This window comes from Camellia sinensis, chromosome 4 (genome assembly GCF_055761805.1).
Source record: "Camellia sinensis isolate YWXY chromosome 4, ASM5576180v1, whole genome shotgun sequence".
NCBI classification, from domain to species: domain Eukaryota; kingdom Viridiplantae; phylum Streptophyta; class Magnoliopsida; order Ericales; family Theaceae; genus Camellia; species Camellia sinensis.
Window position 1 is genome coordinate 181,072,275 of NC_138964.1, and position 23,012 is coordinate 181,095,286.

The 23,012-nt window shown below is 40.4% G+C and overlaps 1 protein-coding gene across 2 annotated transcripts; it reads right to left on the reverse strand.

Moving 5' to 3' along the window:
• Nucleotides 1–58: 58 nt before the first annotated feature.
• LOC114293254 (protein DETOXIFICATION 45, chloroplastic) lies at nucleotides 59–22,463 on the reverse strand. 2 transcript variants are annotated; one of them, XM_028237294.2, is made up of 15 exons: nucleotides 22,297–22,463; nucleotides 21,692–22,104; nucleotides 21,347–21,489; nucleotides 19,946–20,089; nucleotides 19,659–19,783; nucleotides 19,294–19,429; nucleotides 17,804–17,900; nucleotides 17,560–17,660; nucleotides 16,237–16,400; nucleotides 16,034–16,105; nucleotides 15,730–15,846; nucleotides 15,545–15,640; nucleotides 15,326–15,447; nucleotides 959–1,016; nucleotides 59–320 (listed from the first exon to the last, which is right to left on the reverse strand). In XM_028237294.2, the coding sequence occupies exons 2-15, from the start codon at nucleotides 21,979–21,981 to the stop codon at nucleotides 309–311; spliced, it is 1,677 nt and encodes a 558-aa protein (XP_028093095.2). In that variant the 5' UTR covers nucleotides 21,982–22,104; nucleotides 22,297–22,463; the 3' UTR covers nucleotides 59–308. The 2 variants fall into 2 exon arrangements, with proteins under 2 accessions (XP_028093095.2, XP_028093096.2); XM_028237295.2 differs by having other exon boundaries at nucleotides 21,347–21,544; nucleotides 22,297–22,345.
• Nucleotides 22,464–23,012: the final 549 nt, after the last annotated feature.

The window sequence follows — 23,012 nt, forward strand, 5'->3', positions numbered from 1 at the left end:
TACATTATTTATTTATTTTGTTTGATTTAGTTTCAATTTATTTTATTTATACAAAAAATTGTTCCAACAGCATCATCACCGGTTGAAAACATTCACAAAAATTAATGGTACAGATGCGTATGACAAATGATACATCAACTGATAAGATCCAACGGTGTACATTTGAAAAACAAATAAATTTGAGATTATAGATTTAATTGAGGCAACTCAACATTGACGACTGTACACCATAGAGAGAGAGAGAGAGAGAGAGAGAGAGAGAGAGAGATTTATAATCCCAACAAAATCCTCATAGCTGAAGTGACATGTTAAATGGCAACCTGTCAATAGAAGAGATGAGTAAAAAACTTTAGTAACCAAGAAAAATTATTGCATGAAATTAGCATTAACAAAGAGTTACAAAATCCACCACAAAGTAACAATGTGTATTATGTAAGAAAATAAGTTGAAGGAAGAGCATAACATCATTTGCATGATGACCATTTTTTTATGAGCATATAAGCAAAAAGACTCATAGTTGCCAATACTGTAAGAATCGACTTCATTACTTGAATTTATGACTCGATAATTGGATGAAAGAGATTGGTTTGACTCTCGTTCCATCCAATTTTGTCACTTATTTACCAATCTTAATTGTCTCTTCTTTTTGGGAGAAAAAAGGTTTTAAAGTTTTACATTTCATTTTAGTAAGAGTTATATACGGAGCTTCCATAAACCAAAATCCACATCTCTCTACTCCAAATTCAATCCTTGTCACTTTTCATGAAATTGTTTCTTTTTTTTTTTTTCTTCTTTCTTTTAGAAAAGTAAATATGTGAACTATTGGGTATTATCTATCCTGTTTGAAGACCAATATTTGATGTTAAAATGTATAAATGGATAGGACTGATGTATTTAAATCTTAATAGAATATATAATATACTTCAACTACCTAACAGAAAATCAGAGAAATTCGTACCCGAGGTTTTTGGATGGCTTCCTGTAAAAACCACCATGGACCATTTTTCGATGATAATCTGAAAACAATCAAAATGAAGGTGTAGGTGAAAAGTACATATGAGAACATAGCCAACAACAGCATGCTATGACTCTACCAAGAAAAAGACATGGAGTCAAGATTGAAAGTTATATTCCTATGTGCAAGTAATGTTCCAACATGCAAGGTAACTTGGTAAAGAAAATGAAAAACATTCAGAATATAGAATCTAAGAAGCACAGATATGAACATAGGAAATGAATATGGCACAATATGTACACACCAAAGCAACGATTTGAAAGGTTGTTTAATTAGAGAAATAGTTTGGATAGTTATCTTCTTTTTAAATGAATTTCTATCTTGATTTCCCTTTGAAATCAGATATGGCAACTCCTCGTCGTATAGCACATAGGACTTAATTATGGACATTACAATACACAAATATGTGAATTTTGCAACCTGAAGCTCTTGGAACTTCTGGAGCTGTTTCCAGTTATTTCAAGCAGTTAGACTGCAATTGGATCATGAATTTGGGTAAGCATTTGTGGGGGAAAGGAAAAGGGAAGGGAAAATTTGGAAAGAAAAAAAAAAAGAAGAAGCTTATATTCATTCACATTTCCCTCCACATTTATTTTCTCTATCCAAATCCAAGTTCCAAACATAGCCTTTGAGTGACCCTTAGGGAAAGCGTTTGGCATGCCTTTTCAAATAAGTCCTTGGACTTCTTTCAATGTTTGATCGAGGACAAAGGAATTTCTAAGTGAGTTCCTTTGGCATGTCTTTCTAAAACAAGTCTTGGACATCTTAAACAATGGGATTTCTGTGGGTACTTGTATCAAGCTCAATACGTGGCAAGCCCTACAGGTGCCACATCACCAAAACCCCACCTACGTGGCAGACCAATAAGGCACCACGACTGGCATGTCGTATGTTTGATACATGGCGAGCCCTATAGGCGCCATGTGCCAAGGCAACCAAAACTATATGCTTAGCCTAAGCGGGAGCATATATACAAGCCCAAATATATCTAGATATGAGGAGCCCTGCAACAGGCAGCACCATGGCCCCGCAGGGCCCATGGTCCTTCATACCTAGCTCCAAGGCCAAACAACAATACAATTAGCCCCCGGCTCACTTGTACTTGGATTGATAAATAATGGCTCTCCTAAACATTGAGATAGGCCTGCGGCCCATTCTCTTACTTGATCGCTCAGAAGCGAGCCCCTCTCTTAAACATTGAGCTAAGCCCGCGGCCCATTCTCCTACTTGGTCACTTGGAAGCGAGCCCTTGGCTCTCTTAAACACTAAGGTGGGCCCTGGCCCATTTATCTACTTGGATGCCTATCTACTTGGATGCCTGGGTTGGGAGCAGGACCCAGGCACTACTGCTCGGGATCATCAGAGGATACTGGACTGGCGGCTGAGGTCATCGGATCGTCGAGATAGTTGTCTTCTTGCCATGACAACTCTATCTCGACCAGGCTTGGAGAAGAGGCAACAATGACCTTACGTTCATGTCATCCGATGCATATACGAAACATTACTTTCTGCCTGCCACGAAACGTTGCTCTCCGCCTGCCGGCAAGCCACAGACGGCAGAAGGGCTTATATCACTTCTGGCAGAGTTGAGGAGAACGAGCCACCTGTCCAACAGTTTGCTTGGGCTCCAATACTCCTGCGGCCTATATAACGTATCGTATATGCAGCGAGAAACAACAACAATACAACTAAGTCTTATGCTAAAACACTCTCTCATACTTTACATTAGTGTTCAAAGGTCTATCACTGCCAACCTCTCCCTCTCCAAGCTTGCCTTGACCTCCTCCTCTCCACCTCCGGTGATCCCAAGCCATTGAAGTGCCCGCCATCTTCCCGGACTACATCTAACCACACCTCTCACCCACATTATACTCTGCTGGGGAAGAGTGGTGCTCGCTTCGCATGGCACCTAAAAAGAACACTGGGACTGGAGTAGCGACGTCCCAAGGTGGCGGTAGGGAGATCCTGGCGGAAACCTCGGAACACAACTCCGGTGGCTCTCCGGAAGAACAATCCTCCCAACCGGTTATAACAGATCAACTACGTGTATTGACTGAGAGCGTCACCTCTCTTCAACAGAACCAACGACTCTTAATGGACGCCCTGCTAGCCTTACAAAGGGCACCTACGCTCCATCATCATCTAACCCTCCTACATCATCTCAAAATGGCGTTCTGCCATTACCCCAAAATGGCTCAGAAGCCAACCTCGCTACGCAAAACGACTCGCGAACCCAAGCGGGAGGACAAACAGCCCCCCCGCTCCCTCCATTAGCTCCCAGCCAAACACCCCCACCACAAGTTGGGTCCATTAGTGGAGCTCCCATCGCAGTGGCTTCAACTGGCTCTCCAGCTCTTCTGGCAAATCAGAACCCGTCCCAGCCATTAACATTGGAGGTCGTAAAAGAACACATACATAGCCTACTTCAGACAAACAAAGGTCACATCCCTGCCTCCCCAGAATTGGATCTCCGTCCTCCTTACCCTATTCACATCGCAAGTCTTCCATATCCGGCGGGATATACAGTACCCAAGTTTGTTCGCTTCGACGGACGAAAAGGGAACGCCAGGGAGCATGTTTCACGCTTTCTTGACGCCCTTGGAGCTCACCGAGAAGATCGAAACCTCCGCATGAGAGAATTCTCCAAATCTCTCACAGATCGAGCATTCTCGTGGTATGCTAACCTCGCTGCTGGCTCTATTTCTTCATGGGAAGACTTGGTAAAAAAGTTTTATATCAAGTTCTTCTATGTTGAAGAGAGGTTAACTACCCTTCATCTTATGAGGGAAACACAACGACTTGGGGAGGGACATCCTCGTTTACGTCCGCCGTTTCAGGGAAAAAGCAGTAGACATTCAAGACCCAATGGAAGAACACCAACTGGTATCATTGTGCATTGAAGGAATGATTACGACTTATAAACTCCAGCTGGTCAACCACCACTTCCCTGACTTTTCCGCTTTATGCGCTGCGGCCCGAAACATAAGTGAAACAGTAAGATCAGGGGCACGAATGACAGCACCGCAACCCCACTCATGGCGACCAACAGCACCTCAACCTTCCTCATGGAGGCCTAACCGACGCAACCACGCTGTGTATGCGGCCAAGGGCTCCTCTTGGGGAAGAGAAGACCCGCAGGCAAAAAAGAGAAAGTTCGATCAAATTCCCCCGCCATTACCTATCTCAGTGAATGAGGCACAGGCACTCCTCAACGCCTGGGTAGAAGATGGAAAAGTTCACCTTCCCGAGCCAAGGCAACATGTTAACAAAAAAGATCAAGCGCGGGCAGACTATTGCATATACCATCGTTCCGTTAAACATCCTACTACGGAATGCTGGGCACTCAGATCCTTAGTTCGAAAGATGATGTCTGAAGACGCTTTGGAGTTACCTCGCCAAACAGAAGATGTCTTGAAAGATCCTCTCCCGCGCCATAAGGATAATGGCAAGACGGTCATGATGCTTTCCCATTATGACGAGATGGAAGAGCCAATGGTGTGCGAGCTCTCTGAACTCCCAGCTCCCACTTGTCCGGACTTTGAGACTAGACGCGTGATAGCACTTAAGAAATCGACAAAGTTCAAATGGTTCTTCGACCAATTCGGCCTGTCTGAAGCAACGCGCTTTGAAGCCACCAAGGCCTTTTTAAGACTTGCAGAGCAGAATGGTGAAACGTGCATGAGCGTAAGCGGATCAGTAAGGAAAGTATTTCGAGATAACTCTTTGGCAATAACCTTTACCGAGGCCGGCAAACAAGTACCATTTCCACATAACCGTCCCCTCTACGTCCCAGTATTCATCAATGGGATGGAGTTTCAAAGAGGATTCATGGATGGAGGAGCTTCACTCAATGTGATGCCTTATTCTACTTTCCAGGCGGCGGGGATCCCACAAAAGCACTTAGTCAGGCAACCCATCTCCATCACTGGTTTTGGAAGCCAAAAAATTAAAACCATAGGTCATGTCCAGTTAGACTTAGCAGTGGGACCAATTCGCTCTACTACTAAGTTTCATGTTATAGAAGCAGAGACGACCTATCAGGCTCTCCTAGGGAGAACTTGGCTTCACAGATATGCTGCGATTCCGTCCACCTACCATCAATGTGTCAAAGCAATCTACAACAATGAAGTAGTAGCCGTAGCTGGCTCTCAAAAGCCTTTTCGAGTAGATGAAGCTTACATGGCAGATGCAGTATTTTATAATCATGTCGACGAAGACGAACCTCCCCTGCCACTTCGAGGAACTCCTGTACCTGACTGGGATGACCTCTCTGAAGAAGGTTCATCACCACCTCGTAGAAAGACGTTCGCCAAATCAGAGCCCTCAAGAAAGCTCCCTAAAGTCACCAGGTTTCAAACAAAAGATGGCAGAGTGGTATATCGTTTATGACGGTGCGAGGGGTTGGCAAATGTTACCAATGCCGACCCCCAGCTAGACGACGTAGCAATTGTCCGCCGTGAACTAAGTAGAGAAGATCACTGTTGCTACACCTTGTCTGCGCTGGCCCAACGCTCGCCAATGGCAAAGAACAAAAAAAGTAGAGACAAGAAGAGCAGAAGGAGAAGAAAAGTTGTGGCTTTTCCAGCAACAGATAAACACTCCGACAAATCCTATTGTCCCGTGGTAACTCATTTGGATGGAGCCGAAGGCTCAAAAGCTAAACTCCTCAAGGCAGCCACTTCATCTCTTAACCAAGTCCCTGCCAAGCAAGATGGATTGCAAGAAGTCCGACCGGCTCCGGAGTGTTTACAGGACGGCCCTAGGCCCCAAAAACAAGAACTGGAAGAAATCAACATAGCCTCTGAAGGAGAACCCAGGCGCCCTATCTTCATTTGCAAAGATCTTCCAGCAGATCAAAGAGGGCCCCTCATTGAGTTGATCATGAAATATTCGGACGTTTTCGCATGGACATATGAAGAAATGCCAGGATTAGATAAAGATGTTACCATGCACCGGTTGAACGTCATCCCCCTGGCTCGACCAGTCAAGCAAGGAGTAAGATTTTATAAGCCCGAGGTGGAGCTCAACATCAAGGACGAAGTGGTGAAGCTGCTTGGAGCAGGGTTTATCAAACCCATCCAGCATCCCACCTGGCTTTCTAGTATCGTCCCAGTTATCAAAAAGAATGGTCAAATTCGAGTGTGCGTCGATTTCAGAGATCTAAACAAATCTTGCCCCAAAGATGAGTTCCCACTCCCAAACATAGACACCTTAATTGATTCAGCGGCGGGTCACCATATGTTCTCATTCATGGATGGCTTCAGCGGCTACAACCAGATCAAGATGGCTCCAGAGGATGCCCCAAAGACAGCATTTCGCACTCCTATAGGCAACTTTTTCTATACTGTAATGCCTTTTGGGTTGAAAAATGCGGGAGCAACATACCAGAGAGCTATGACAGCCATTTTTCATGATATGTTGCACAAATCCTTAGAATGTTACATTGATGATTTGGTGGTAAAATCCAAAGAGGAGACTAGTCACCTCAAAGACCTCCAAAGAGTTTTTGAACGTTGTAAGAAATACAGACTCAGAATGAACCCGCTTAAATGCGCATTCGGAGTCACTGCCGGCAAGTTCCTTGGCTGTATCGTTCATCGCCATGGGATAGACCTTGACCCAGCAAAGGTCGCCGCCATCAAAAATATGCCACGACCAACCAGTCTAGACGAGTTGAGAACCTTCCTTGGTCGGGCATCTTACTTGAGACGGTTTATCCCAGCTATGGCTAAAATAACACAACCCTTCAATTCATTACTAAAAAAGGATGTCAGGTTCATTTGGAATGAGGAACACCAACAAGCATTCGAAGGAATGAAATCAGCTTTAACATCCCCTCTCTCCATGACTCCTCCTCAGCCGGCGAGGCCCTTACTCCTCTACATCACTTCCATGCCAAAATCAGTTGGCGCTCTACTCGCTCAGGAAATTGACGGACTTGAACGGCCCGTGTACTACATAAGCAGAGTCATCCAAGGGGCTGAGGTCCGATATTCCCCCATTGAACGACACTGCCTCGCCTTAGTGTTCGCAGCCAAAAAGCTCCGCCATTACCTTCTTTCTTATCCCATCCATCTCATGACCAGGAGTGATCCTATCCGCTTTCTCCTCACTAGACCAGCGCTCTCCGGCAGGCCAGCTTGCTGGCTCCTATCATTAGCAGAATACGACATCACTTGCAAAGCTTCCAAGGCCATCAAGAGTCAAGCGCTTGCCAACCTCTTAGCTCACTTCCCTAGTGGAGAACATGAACCGCCTTCGGATGAATTGCCAGGTGATGAGTTCCAAGCAGCTGAAGTAAACACCGAAGGAGAATGGAGTTTGAGTTTCGATGGATCGTCCACATCTAAAGGGGGAAGAGCTGGAATAGTCCTTATTTCCCCAAATCAAACTGAAGTCAATTTGTCATACAAACTGGATTTTAAATGCTCTAATAACGAGGCTGAATACGAAGCCCTGATATTAGGGCTTATGGCAGCACTCCACCTGGGAGTAAGTCTCCTATGCATCAAAGGCGACTCTAATTTGGTGGTCAAGCAGACCAATGGAGACTATGCTATCAAAGAGCCCCCTTTAGCCTCATACAGAACCATTGTCCAAAGGTTGACAGACAAATTTGACACGGTAAGGATAGAACACGCCCCTCGCTCCAACAATCGACACCCAGACGCCCTTGCTACCTTGGCTTCTAAAGTAGAATTCGCCGAAGAATCAACTAAGATAGAAGTTCTGAAGCGCTCCATGCCGTGCTCGGTAACAACTATTTTTCTTGAAAAAGAACCCGCCGACTGGAGAGCCCCAATCATCGATGAGCTTCGCACCCCCTCAGGTAAACTACCTTTGTGCGAAATCAAACACTTCACGATTTACCAGGGAGTCCTTTATTACAGAGGGCCTGGGGGTCTGCTAGCACGATGCATCGACTTTACCGAAGCCAAGTCTAAGCTAGAAGGGGTTCACAATCGTTCTTGCGGAATAGGAGACGTGAGCCTCTACAGGAGGCTACAACGACAGGGATATTATTGGCCTACTATGGCCAAAGAAGCAAACGACCTTCAGGGAAAGTGCACCAAATGCCAGGAATTCCCTCCAAAAGCTGAATGTAATTTCGCAGAAATCACCTCCGACTGGCGACAGGTGTATATAGACTACCTCAAAGAAGCATCATTGCCGCCAGATCGTTCTGCAGCAGCAATAATCAAGAAGCGAGCTTCGAAATTCTTTTTGCACGAAGGGCAACTTTTCAGGCGTGGCTTTGACGGGAAGCCTTTACGCTGCTTATCGGGAGCAGAGATCCATAAAGTTTTAGAACTTGCTCATGGGTCGGAGCACCAAGGCGGAGCCAAGCTATTCCAACATCTTTTGCATATAGGTTATTATTGGCCCACCATGGAAGCGGACGCCAAAATATATGCCAAACGCTGCAAACCTTGTCAAGTCCATGGTAACCTTATTCACGCACCAGCCACTGATCTGCATAGTTTGAGCTCACCATGGCCTTTCCACACATGGGCTATGGATCTTATTGGCCCCATCTCTCCACCGTCAAAGGGACACATATGGATCATAGCGGCCACAGAGACTTACACTAAATGGGTAAAAGCCATCCCCCTGAAGAAGGCAACAGGAGCCGCTGTCTCCAATTTCATTCGAGAATTCATTATATGTCGTTTTGGCATTCCTAGAGTAATCCTGTCGGATAATGGGACCCCTTTTGTCAACCGCCAAGTGGGAAAACTCTTGGCCTCCTACGATATCACACACCATAAATCAACGCCTTACTATCCCCAGGGGAATGGACAAGTTGAAGCAACCAACAAAACACTCCTTAGAATCCTTTCAAGGACTCTCAAGGATTATCAAAGGGACTGGGCACATGTGCTTCCAATGGCGCTCTGGGCATACAGAACATCCAAAAGGAGACCAACTCAAATGACCCCATTTTCGTTGGTATATGGCACGGAAGCCGTCCTTCCAGTGGAAATTGCCATACCATCAGCTCGTATGGCCCTCCGAAGCGGAACTAGCCCGTACTCCAGGCCGTCAGAGCTGGAAGTCCTTGATGAAAGAAGGGACAAGGCCCAGACTAATCTTAGAGTTTACCAGGGCCGTATAGCTAAAGCTTATGATACTCTAGTACGTCCAAGACAGTTCCAAGAAGGTGATTTAGTGTTACGGGCTGCACCCCACGTCATGAGGGGAACATCTACTCACAAGTTCACACCCAAATGGCAGGGTCCTTTTGTAGTAAGGGAAGTCAATGAAAATGGCTATTACAGAATTTCTGAGCCTGATTCTCAAACCCTCTTAAGCCCCATCAATGCGAAATGGTTGAAGGCTTACTATCCTTAGAAATTACCCATTACTATATAATACACCAAGATGTATTGTGCCCGTTTGGGCTTCTTCAATGAATATCATCCTTTTTCACACTTATTCTAACTATAATCACAAATAATAAAAGATGACGCTTTAACTCGAAAGTCAACTCCATTAAGTAGTCGAAGATTTTCAATTACGAAAAAAAAAAAAAAAAAAAAAAAAAAACAACTATTTTGAGTTAGGCCTCTTCCCCTCGCTAGGCCTCTATCCCTCGCTCGAAGTATGCCTTTGCTCCAATTCCCCTTTCCCTCGCTTTCCACATATGTTTCTATTCCTCGCAAATTTTCTAACTATTTCCACCGAAGTTTAAAAAAAAAAAAAAAAAAAAAAAAAAAAAAAAAAAAAAAAAAAAACTATTTTGAGTTAGGCCTCTTCCCCTCGCTAGGCCTCTATCCCTCACTCGAAGTATGCCTTTGCTCTAATTCCCCTTTCCCTCGCTTTCCACATATGTTTCTATTCCTCGCAAATTTTCTAACTATTTCCACCGAAGTTTAACAAAAAAAAAAAAAAAAAAAAACTATTTTGAGTTAGGCCTCTTCCCCTCGCTAGGCCTCTATCCCTCGCTCGAAGTACGCATTTGCTCCAATTCCCCTTTCCCTCGCTTTCCACATACATTTCTATCCCTCACAAATTTTCTAACTATTTCCACCGAAGTTTTAAAAAAAAAAAAAAATTGAGTTTGGCCTGTTCCCCTCGCTAGGCCTCTATCCCTCGCTCGAAATATGCCCTTGCTCCAATTCCCCTTTCCCTCGCTTTCCACATACGTCTCTATCCCTCGCAAATTTTCTAACTATTTCCACCGAAGTTAAAAAAAAAAAAAAAAAAAAAAAACTATTTTGAGATAGCCTCTCTCCCTCGCATAGCCAAACCCATATGTTGGTTAGCCCCTTCCCCTCGCATAACTTTTCCATCCAAAAAAAAAAAAACATCATATTTTGAGATAAGCCTCTCTCCCTCGCATAACAAAACCCATATTTTGGGATAGCCCCTTTCCCTCGCATCACCAAATCCCCCCTCACTTCATCTTTCTTTCACGAAATTCTTTTTTTTTAAAACAAAAAAAAAAAAAAAAAAAAAAAGAAAAAATCATTTAATTACCGTTTTTTCTTTCCTCCCTCGCCTCATTTTCTTATACTACCCGAATTTGTTTCATGGACTTCATCTTTATAGCTCCCTTTTATTTACAGTCCTCTATTACCTCATCAATTTAAAAATAAAATAACATAAAATAAAATACAATAAAATTAAATTAAATTAAATTAAATTGCCCCTTCATTATTTCATTTGTTTACCTTATTTTTATATTTCTCCAAATTCTTTTAGAGCTTCCCTCGGTTCAGCTTTTCTGTTTACAACCTATAAATCATAAAACAATAAAACTCCTTAACTCGCAATACAATACTAAAATTTGGCCAAAAAGCTCTCCGATATTTATTCCGACAGTTCTTTTTATTCAGCATACACTCCTCCATTATTCGTTATTAATTACTTTCCAACATTTTCTCTTTTTACCTAATTAACAATTTTATTATAAACCTCTCCACTTCTCCATAATACAACCCTCTTTTATTGATCTGCCTCTTGCTCCAAAACAAAAAAAAAAAAAAAAAAACAAAAAACAAAAAAAAAACAAAAAATTTATATACATTTTAAATAAAAAATATATATATATATTTTAAAAAAAATAAAAATAAAAATAAAAATATTTCGGGGCTCACCTTTATTTTTCAGCCTTTTATTTTCCACAAAATAGCACCATATATATATATATATATATGAATCTATACATGAAAACATAATTCAAATCAACTATGCACAGACCCATACCTTTACAACATTAGGAAGCCCCAATCGCGACGAGCGTCTGCCGTCCTTCTTCCCTCCCCTTCCCGCAGCTCTTCTTTTTCCCCTTCCTGGTTCGTTTCCTGGTTCGTTGCTCCTCTCAGAATCCACCCATAGCAATAACCCTTAGAAACCCAACTTTACCGAATCAAACAGATCGAAACCCAACCCTTGTTGCTGATGGCTCACGCACGGGTCCTTCGATCAAGACCCAAACAGAACCCAGCCCTAGCAACCGAACCAGAATCACAATTCAACTCCCAACAGCCCAATCGACCGCCCCACAGCACCCCCGCGGCTCACCTAACAGCACCTTCTGTGACTCGCAGCACTCTTCTTCCCTCCTTTCTCTCTCTGCCCAACTCGTCTCTTTCCTCCTTTCGCGACTTCGAGGTTCGATTCCCCACCCTCAAACAAACAACACAAAAATCTAGCCCCTCACCATTCGATCCCGTAACAACAGTGTGAGAAAAGCCGTGATGCCTTCGTACCACACAAGCGCTGTCGGGTCTCACTTTGGAGCTCGTCGGCGGCAACCCTTTCCCTCCTTCGTAGCTGTCAACCTTCCTCTCCCAACTATATTATGGATTCTATAGTCTTTCCCACTAAGTTGAATTCTAGGTCTTTAGAAAGAGAACAGAAAAGTCTATCCAAACACAAACTTGCCTAGCCCCTCCCTTAATGGTATAAGAAACCCAGCTACGGGTAACCAAATCCATCACACACCCTTCTGTACAATGGGTAAAAGGAACAACCAGAGATCCTGATTCAAAAAAAAAAAAATAATAATAATAATAATAATAACAATAATAAAAAAATAAAAAAATAAAAATGTATATATATCTATATATATCTGTATATGTAGAGTCCTTATTTTTCTAAAACGGCAAGCTCATTTTTGAGAATGGTTCCAACAAGTTCAAGATATACCCAAAATATACACAATCTTTTTACGTGGCAATAATGCAACGTTCAAGCAGGGCAAGAGGTTTAAAATAAAAATAAAAAAATAAAAAATAAAAAATAAATAAAAAAAAATAAAAAAATAAAAAAAATTTATATACATACTAAGGTCGTACCTTCCCAAGGAAAATCTTTAAACCAATCAAAAATTCTCTTTGCCTGTTACAAATATTAAAAGCAAACTGCAACAACCTTAGACTCTTCAAACAAATCGCTCAAGCTATCGCACACTACCAAGCAGCTCCAAATCAGCTACTATTAGTAGTCTGCTCTAAACCTATAAGTCCAATTGATGAGTCGTCTTCTCCATAGATTGCTCTTCCCAACAAAAAGCTGCAAAAAGTCAATGAATTCACACCTCTTCCCCGTCTTTATAAGAGAGCACAAATTCAGGACAAAATTCATATCCAATTACTAACACTCTCCTTTCAACCCATCCTCTCTAAATGGCTTTCGGCGGCCAGGGGCACCGAGATAACACCGTTTGGCGGCCGGTGAACAAGGCTCCAAACCCAAGAGGTCCAAGCTATAGAGCTTCATGCTCCAGCTCTAAAGTTTGGAGCTCCACTCCTACTCACCGCCGCCCTGTGTGTGAGTTTTTTCGAAAGATGCTCTCCATGCCTCCATGGCAATTCCAAGATCAACTATTCGAATCCCCTTGGATCCAACACCCAATATCTGCTCATACAGTAGTAGAGGTGCCAGAAGAATTCCGGGGTAAAATAAGAGGATGGTACAAGGCACTAACCATTCCAGAACTTTACACAATACCACTGTCCCATACTTGGTTTTTGCTAAACCAAGAAATCAACCTCACTCTCCAGGGATCCACCTGCCAGGCAAATCAGGTGTTAGTCCCACATTTCGAGAGGATCCGTATCAACATCCTCTCACAAAGACCGACAGAAAGAGATCTAGACCACCACATCTCTATCATGTCAGCGCCATTGGTAAACCCAAATGAAGATTTGGGACTTGGATGGGACATAGAGAGCCTTGCAGATCTCAACATAGGAGAAGAGAGCGTTTCCCGTAGTGCCCAGCCAAACATCCCGCTCAACATTTCACTTAACATCCTCTTCTTCAACACTGAGGGTGTTGCTCGCCCCAACTTCCTCCAACACTACATGCACCTACACTCTAGCAGACGCTTCCACCTCGTCATCATCACAAACACGAAAAAAGAAGGAAGCGAGGCCCAGTTCATGAGCCAAATCATGGGCTTTCCTAACACCAAGACCATTGCCCCCCCTCCTAGCAGTATGGAAAGGGTGAGAGGCGGAATCTGGTGCCTATGGAATGAAGCCGAAATCTCCTGTGAAGTAGTGGAAATTCCCCGGAATGAAGCCATCGCCCAACAAGCCCACATCTTTATCCGGCCGGCTTGCACCGGATGAAATTTAAAATGTAAACTTAATTTTAGACGGCTCTATCTGAATACTTGTCTGCATGAGTTAATATTTTTCAAAATTTTTAACATAGTCATGTACAAATACTCTCATCAACTATAAGAGCATCTGTACAGGGGGGCATTATTGTGGGTACTTGTATCAAGCTCAATACGTGGCAAGCCCTACAGGTGCCATATCACCAAAACCCCACCTACGTGGCAGACCAATAAGGCACCACGACTGGCATGTCGTATGTTTGATACATGGCGAGCCCTATAGGCGCCATGTGCCAAGGCAACCAAAACTATATGCTTAGCCTAAGCGGGAGCATATATACAAGCCCAAATATATCTAGATATGAAGAGCCCTGCAACAGGCAGCACCATGGCCCCGCAGGGTCCATGGTCCTTCATACCTAGCTCCAAGGCCAAACAACAATACAATCAGCCCCCGGCTCACTTGTACTTGGATTGATAAATAATGGCTCTCCTAAACATTGAGATAGGCCTGCGGCCCATTCTCTTACTTGATCGCTCAGAAGCGAGCCCCTCTCTTAAACATTGAGCTAAGCCCGCGGCCCATTCTCCTACTTGGTCACTTGGAAGCGAGCCCTTGGCTCTCTTAAACACTAAGGTGGGCCCTGGCCCATTTATCTACTTGGATGCCTATCTACTTGGATGCCTGGGTTGGGAGCAGGACCCAGGCACTACTGCTCGGGATCATCAGAGGATACTGGACTGGCGGCTGAGGTCATCGGATCGTCGAGATAGTTGTCTTCTTGCCATGACAACTCTATCTCGACCAGGCTTGGAGAAGAGGCAACAATGACCTTACGTTCATGTCATCCGATGCATATACGAAACATTACTTTCTGCCTGCCACGAAACGTTGCTCTCCGCCTGCCGGCAAGCCACAGACGGCAGAAGGGCTTATATCACTTCTGGCAGAGTTGAGGAGAACGAGCCACCTGTCCAACAGTTTGCTTGGGCTCCAATACTCCTGCGGCCTATATAACGTATCGTATATGCAGCGAGAAACAACAACAATACAACTAAGTCTTATGCTAAAACACTCTCTCATACTTTACATTAGTGTTCAAAGGTCTATCACTGCCAACCTCTCCCTCTCCAAGCTTGCCTTGACCTCCTCCTCTCCACCTCCGGTGATCCCAAGCCATTGAAGTGCCCGCCATCTTCCCGGACTACATCTAACCACACCTCTCACCCACAATTTCTAAGCTAGCTGGGGGTTTGTCAGTTTTCTAAGTTTGTACTGTTTCCATTTTGTGAAGTCAGAAACTAACTGGAGTCAACTATTTCCAAGTTTTCTAATCACATGTCGATATATCAACCCAAACCAAAACGTATGTCACGGTGCCCATCATGATTTCTAAACAGAAGTTTTCACTTCCAATTGGGTGTAACCCTAGCACTGTCCCTAGTTGCCATAAACTGGACATAGTTTTGAAAATTAAACTATAAGAGAATTGAATTACATATTAAAGCTGTGGGGTCTTATACTATGATGCCCTTTGTTGCATACATGGAAGGACAACCAACTTTAAGTTCCAACCATATCTGAAGCCAGAATTAAAATTTTCAAGCGGAAATTATTATCAAAATTATTAAATAAGCATGCCTTTAACACTGAAGAAACACAGAATAGTTAGCCCCTATATGTTACCATCAAAATGTTAAAAGAAAAGAAACTCGATGCCATTCCACGTAGTTACCTCATATATCCAGCCACAGTACGCAAGCCCATGAAAAGAGTCAAACCACACCAAACTCCCGAAAGACCAACAATAGAAGGAACATAGAGCAGAAATGCTGATGAAATTGCCCCAACCACCATCTAAAGATCATGCAAGTTGTAATCAACATTAGAAAATGCTAATCTACTATTACTAACCTCTTATCCATATGGGAAACGTCATTAGGAGGCCACTTACCATGGAGTAAGCGGCAAACAAGAAGTCTGAAACACCATAGTGGAGACCATCAAAAATGTAAGCAAGATAATTGACAGGCAGACTGGCGCTAACAAACTGTACAATATTTATATAGAAGCCCATCAGAGAGATTCAAAGAAGGAATTGTAAACAAAAGTATATATGGAATCTGGATATGTACGTACCACTAACACAGATCTAATAATACCTAGTACTTCTTTGTCATTGGTGAATAGTGTGGCTAAAGAACTAAAAGACACACCCAATATGACAGCTACTAAAATGCCACTAAACAATCCTGTCTGGAGAAACATGAATGGAAAGTTATCAAAAATAAATATTTTAGTACATAAATAAACAAACAAAATCAAAAGAGAGAAAAAAAAGGGAGGGGGGGGAACAGGAATTCAAAAAAAAAAAGTACAGAGATTAGTTCAACCTAAAGTGAGCAGTAATTCAGATAAAATGAAGTGATGTAAAATAAGTCACCTTCAAAGCAAAAAAAGTAATCTCTCTAACAGTCCTGTAGTCTCCTTTCGAAAAATAACTTGCAATAAGAGCCTGCAAAATATGAAGTTCTCTTCAGGAACCACCAAAAATAAAATAACAAGGAAAGGTAGTTGTAGAGGAGGTTCATTCAAAATGACAAAAAGTAAATGAGCACAAAAGTTGTGAAATTTGTAACTGTTTACCTGACCAGATGCAGCTTGGGCATCTGCAAGAAGAGATACAGATAACCACACTTGCAAACATATCTGATGGGCCGCCATGGCTAATGGCCCTTGACGAGCAGCCATTGATGTGCTCAAAGTTATAGTCATAACAGCAGCAAGAGTTCTCCCAAGCAGAAAACCACCTAAATCAGAGGCATTTGAAAAAATGAAAAAGGAAAATTTTCTTCAGAGAGAAATAGTTTGACTCTTCACGAAGGCTATGACTACATACACTACCAACTTTCATAAACAGTATTCCAAAACAGATTTATCATTTATTTTTTGCCGATTGACTATTTGACAATAAACTTCATAGAGAAAATTGAAAAAGTAAAGGTATGAGACCGAGTGTCTGTCTGTCTCTGTTATCAGTGAGGTGGCAAAAGATTTGATAGTGTTCTATATCTTTGGAGTGAGTTGGGTGATGGTTGCTAGCTGCTACATTCTCCAAATTTATAAGTATTTGGCAGGGGTTTCATTTGAAAAGGATGGAGGCATGGAAGGTGGTACCCTATGTCTCATGTGGTGAATTTTGTTGATCATTACGTTCTTCTCAATTTTGGCTTAGGATATTTTTGTAATCATTTATTTGTTTTTATTGACTTGTAGGGCAGTTGAATTTTGTTGATCATGCAAAGTTTGATCTTTGTAAACTTTGTGTACAAAGGGTGCACCCTTTTAGGCTCTTCTTTTAATATATTTTACCACTTAAAAGGAAAACTTTGCAGTAGAGGATTGACACAAGCACAGTAACTAGGAGCAAAACAATCTAACCATTGAGATAAAAATAAATAAATAAATAAATAAAAAGTTCTCACTTGGCAGTTTTATTCTACAGAAAGAAAAATGTACATTTCTCTTTTTTCAAAGAACCATGAAAATGTAATTTAAGGGTTTAGCAGAGTAAATCATCCAAGAACCAGCAGTTTGGTATTTATGTATGCTTGATGAATGACTCTTACTAAAAAATCACTTGCACACATCTTTAAAATTCATTACAAATTACATGCCATTTAAACATAAAACAAAACAGCATCTACTGCTATGTGAAAAATACCATTTTGAAAATTCAGAAGGCAAATAAAAAACAGTACACCCCAATGTCAGAACCATTTCCAGGGAGATAAAATGAACACTCGGAAACTGGGATTTGTTCCATGGAACATTACATACTATACAGGGAAAGATCTATATGCTACAAAATTCTAACAAAAGGAAATAACTACTGGATAATGTCTAAGGATTCTAGCAAGTGAAACTGGACTGCAATCTAAACAAGCTATTCAAGTAACAAGCACTCACCAGAACTTAGGTAGCCACCAAAATCCAAATCCTTTATTTTGGGTACCGAAAGTACAGTCTTCTTATTAAGATCCAAAATCATCAAAAAGGTAACAAGGTATCTGAGAAATATCAAAACATAGGACAAACAAATAATAAGATAACAATAACAACATCAGTCGTAGTCAAACAATGAAACAAGAAGAAGAAGAAGAAGAAGAAGAAGAAGAAGAAGAAGAAGAAATTAGACAATGAAAGGACATACTGAGACACAATAGTGGAGATGGCTGCACCAGTTACACCCATCTGAAAATGATTCATAAGTAATGGAAATAAAAAAACAGCCAACAAATTACCAAGTCCTGCACATTTGACAATTATATTAGTAAGCAACATTAAAATCAAAGAAAAACAGGATTAGCTAGAGGTATGCTTGATTGTGGACAAATAGAACACACACAGAACCAAAGAAAGGAATCCAAATAAAATAACAATGGTAACAAACGTAGCCCACGGTGCACGGGCATTACTTGCTGATTGAACTTGCTTAACAAAACTTACAAATATAAACGTACCCCGAATACCAAATTTACAATAACAGACCATCTAGTGAAGGTCATATAAGTGTATGACCTTATCAAGAATAAAAATCGTAAACACTCCAATTTTTCATTTACTAAAACAAATGCAAAAGGATTGTTCTGCCGCATGGAGTATGGGACAACATCAGATCCTACAGTGTTCAGCAGCTTGAACTGTCATTGAAGGAATAACTGTAGATGGGGAAAAAGTAATCCCCAGTACTTATAGGGTAATCAGCTATGAAGTATGGGTACTTCGAAAAACATGCCGTATCCGTACCGGGTACTTACCGGCGTACCGTACCCCGTATGGTACTTCTGCATACGTACCGGGTGCACAAAACACGTACCCAAGTTTTTTCTTCTTAATTTTTGACGTACCCAGACGTACTTAGTAGATATCCAAGCCGTACCATACCTCAATTGAAACAATATTTTCCTTCTACTACAGAGATAAAACTCATTTCACTAGATTTCTTTTTTAGTTTTTGTTTTATGCTTAGCATGATTTTAAAATTAAACTATGGTTTGTAAGTTATTTAATATATTGACATTTAATTTTGATTTATACTTTTCCTTTTGGCATTAAATGTTAATTATAGGTTGGACCTTAACAAATTAAACCATTTAATTAATTTTTGCATTATTTTAAATTAAAAATAAATATTTTTTTACAAGCGTATCAAGCCTACCCGTACCTTATTTTTTTTGAATTTTACCGTATTGACGTACCCGTATCATACCAGTACTAGTATTCGTACCCGTACATGTGCTTCATAGGTAATCAGAAATAGATACCCTAAGCTCTGGGCATAGATCAAATGCTTTTACCCTTACTGAGAAAACTCAAAACAATTGAGTTCTGTAAGGAAATTTCCTACCGTGTTGAACTATAATCTAGTTAACTATCCTGGATGGTGACAATACAATGAGAACATCACCAGTTTTTGTCTTTTATCAATCCTACATGTACTTCCAACAGATCTTGATGGTGATTTGAAATAATGACAGAACTAAGGAGCAAAAATACTGAAATGATAGGGGTATCTTTATAAATCTTGGACGAGGGTAACATTCAGAGATATTTGTCTAGATTATTTAAACATGATACATAATTATATGATCTTTATTTCTTTTCTCCATCGCAGATTCAGGCAATATACCAAACACTTACCTAGACATAAGACGGGGGTCTTTGTGTCCTTAAACCCACGGAAGATGCCTTGAATGGCCAGTGAAAGAACAACTGCAGGAGCACCAATAGCTCTAAGTTTAAGAAATTGTTGTGCTGGAATGTGCATGGGTGAAGCCTGTTAAGAAAATCAACTTTAGGAAATTTTGGTTCCCTGTAGCTAGAAAATGATGCATATGAAAATTTGAATGGTGAGATTTCTGAAACAAGCATAACGGGAAAAACAGATCTCTCCCAGGAGTGCACTAATAGTATCAAAGTTTGAGTCTAAAATGTGATCAGTTAACATAAAGAGTTAGTTATGGATATATGTTCATTACTCATATAAACTAACATGTTCTACTCACTGTTGATATGCCCATCATGTTGAGAAACAGTCTAGATCCCAAATACATAGCTAAAGCTTCACATAAACCAATTCCGAGCGCTAAAAGTAAGGCAGTAGAGACTGAGGGTAGTGCCGTTCTTTCATCTGTTTCATCAAGGAGTTTACTGTGGTTAATTTCTGTCACAATCGTCATTTTACATCAAATTCTCAAAATGAACAAATGGAAGAAAAAAAAATTCTTATTTTTGTGTAATGTATTTCATGCTCAAGAGATTGAAGTCCTTGTTGCACCTATTCTAATTTTACCTGAAGTTGATCCCTTGCTTGCATTTTTGGAGATATCTTCAGCTACAAACGAAGTCGCAACACTAAGGAGAGGGATGTTGAATACCTTTGATATGATGTTAAAAATTGATATTGAAACACCTGCTGATGCCAACTCCAAGGGACCTTTCCAATACAAGTGCATTTAAGAGCTCATCAAGCAGTGAAGTGGCAGACGATAATGGAAAATAAACAGAAATATACATTGGTCAAGGGTGAAGTTTTTGACAAACCAGACCATCAAAAAAATATCACGAGACAAATTGACTATTAAAATCCCAAACAAACAATTAGATCTTTCGCAAAGGAATGAATCCATAAACTCACCTAGAAGAATCTAAAACTAGGTCTTTACATAAATGATTGATTCTTGCCTCATTGAGAGTATCATCTTATAATTATATGAGATCAGTTAAATTATAAGATAAATGAAGAAAAAAAAACTAACTTATGGTATGGTACAAATAGAAGAATCATGGCCACCACCCTAAAACAAAAAACAGAAAAATAGAAAATTTAAAAAAAAAAAAATTTGTTTCCAGTAAAGAAATGCATCAGAGAGAGAGAGTTTTCCTTTTATCAAGTTCAAATAAGATAAATCTATTTTGGCAAAGTCACCAAAAGTGTGTCAAATTTGATGTCTCTCGCTAGAAGAATCACACAAAATAAACATAACCCTCGGTAGACCTGGACAAGTCAAGTAGATTCTATGCAGTAGTCACTGAAGTGTATAAAATGCTTTCTCACATTGGATGTGCCTTCTGTGAACTGAGGTACTTAAACGGCCACAGAACATGCCAAACTTTTATATGCTGATGAAGGTGAAGACCATAATTGTAACATGAAGACTAGGGTTAATCATAGATTTTCCAATTTATATATATGCATGGGACACTAATGTTGTGTTTGGATCATGGATTTGGATTGGAATTTGGAGAAGGGGAAGTGAAAAGGTAGGTGAAATGTAGCTATATATTTTGTTCCCATTTCACCTATCTTTTCTTTTTCACTTTCCAAATCTTTATCCAAATCCACGATCCAAATATAGCCTAAGAAACAATAAAAAGCAGAACTTCCTCAATTATGTAACCCAACTTTTTCATTAATGGTAACATAGACAAATTGAAACAACAATATTCTTACACAAACCAACCAAATTTCCAGATGGAGAAACCAATATAGAATACCAACGCCTACTAACAGTATTATAGTCAGGGCAGATTGATATGCACCATATCGAATTTGTCTCAAGCACAAGTCCTCTTATAAATCTACAAACAAGATTATTAGCAGTTAAAACAAAGAAAAAGACTCTCCTGGTCCCCATAAAGTGGGAAAGAATACAGATGCAAAGAATAAAACAGTGAAGAGGGGAAAACTTACCCATTCTGCCAATATAAGCTGTCTCCATGAGTAGTGCCAAGGGCTCAATGGCTTGCCCAGCAATTGCTGGTATAGAAAGCATTATAAGCTCAGTCTGGACACTTGGAGACCGTGATTGACTCGCTGAGGTCCCCGTATGCGCGCTAAGAAACAATTCAGAGCTTTCAACAACCATACAAAGTACAAAGAAGAAACTAACTGCAAGAATCACAATTCACAAAATGCAAAGAGAAGTATCTGAAAGACCATGAAAGAATATTTCAATTATGTGAATTGGGTGATAAAAATATGCAAAAATGATTTAAAACAACAGGGAATTGATGGTGGAAGAATCATGAGTCTTACATGAATCCCTCAGTTGAGCCATTAATGAGTCTGTGTGTGGTGGAATCTAATATTTCCTCTACAGTAGAAGGAACCAATTCATAATCTAAAGCCTGTTCACCACTGACTAATCCACAATTCCGAACCACTTTGTTTGATCTCAATCCCTTTCCATAAATCGCCCCGGGATAACGAAAACGAAGATCTCGAGTAGAGTTGTTGTCCTCAAAAACTTGTCTAATTGCTTTCCTCTCACATCTTTTACCAGCAATTCCACAAGCAAGTGCACCAGCAAGCTTAGTTACTGTCATATTTGATCCAACTATATTTTGGAGCTATTAACGAAAGATCCAGACGCAGTATCCGCGAATTATCGAAGAACAAGTGAAAATTCCTTCTAGTGCCGTGTCGTTCTGCGTTTGTTTACAGAGAAACTACCAGGAAAAAAGAACAGAAACTGTTAATCTTTGTATTCTTCCTTATTTGGCTCCCGAGAAAGTGGAAGAACACAATTCAGCCAAGCCTTTTCCTTCAGCTTTCTCGGCAGCCAAACAGAGGTCCATTAAAGAAATTCAACAATGTGGATAACTGTACAAAAAGAAAAAGAAAAAGAAACAGAAGATTACCTGAGGGTTTTAGTTGGAGAAAAATTTAATCCAAAAGAACCCCAAGTCCATATGTTGATTTGTATGTGTGCTTAAATATAGATGTGAGTGAGAGAGTATGCTACCAGGAGACTGTGCTGGGAGACAATGGGGGTCATGCTCCTGTTTTTGTTAAAGAATTATGATTTCTCATAACATTTTAAAAATATATCTTATTTAAAATAACTCATTTTTTAAAAATATATCTTATTTAAAATAACTCATTTTTTAAAAAATAATTATTTAATATTTTAAAAATATCACGTGTCTCCATTTCTTTATTAATTATCATTTAATATCTTCATATGTTTTTTAATCACTCAACGCAATAGTTCACCTACCTACCTTCTTCATTAATCATGATGTTATAAAATATTACTTGTCTATATTTCAAAATTATTAAATAATTATCTATTTTTCTCTTATCTTGTGTTCTCTTTTTATTTCACACTAAAAAAAACTTTATTCTATTAAAAATTATTTTTATAATATTTATATATATATATGCATAATTTATATGTCATATTATATATATATATATATATTTATGTTTTAACTCCTTCGATAATGGAATCTTAAATTTTGTCCTGCATAAAGCAGCACATATATCCATTACAGTGACAGTTGCTCATACCAAGGAAGGAGAGAAGGTTAGTTTGGAGATTCTGTTGGTGTTGGTCAGGGGATGGGATCCATCA

What these genes read in the sequence shown, in the direction of transcription:
- LOC114293254 (XM_028237294.2), bottom strand. Translation starts at nt 21,981, where the DNA reads ATGACAGTAACTAAGCTTGCTGGTGCACTTGCTTGTGGAATTGCTGGT. An exon ending in CCCAAGCTGCATCTGGTCAG is followed by an intron (nt 16,106 to 16,236) that starts GTAAACAGTTAC and finishes CATATTTTGCAG; the next exon opens with GCTCTTATTGCAAGTTATTT. An exon ending in TTACTTTTTTTGCTTTGAAG is followed by an intron (nt 15,847 to 16,033) that starts GTGACTTATTTT and finishes ATGTTTCTCCAG; the next exon opens with ACAGGATTGTTTAGTGGCAT.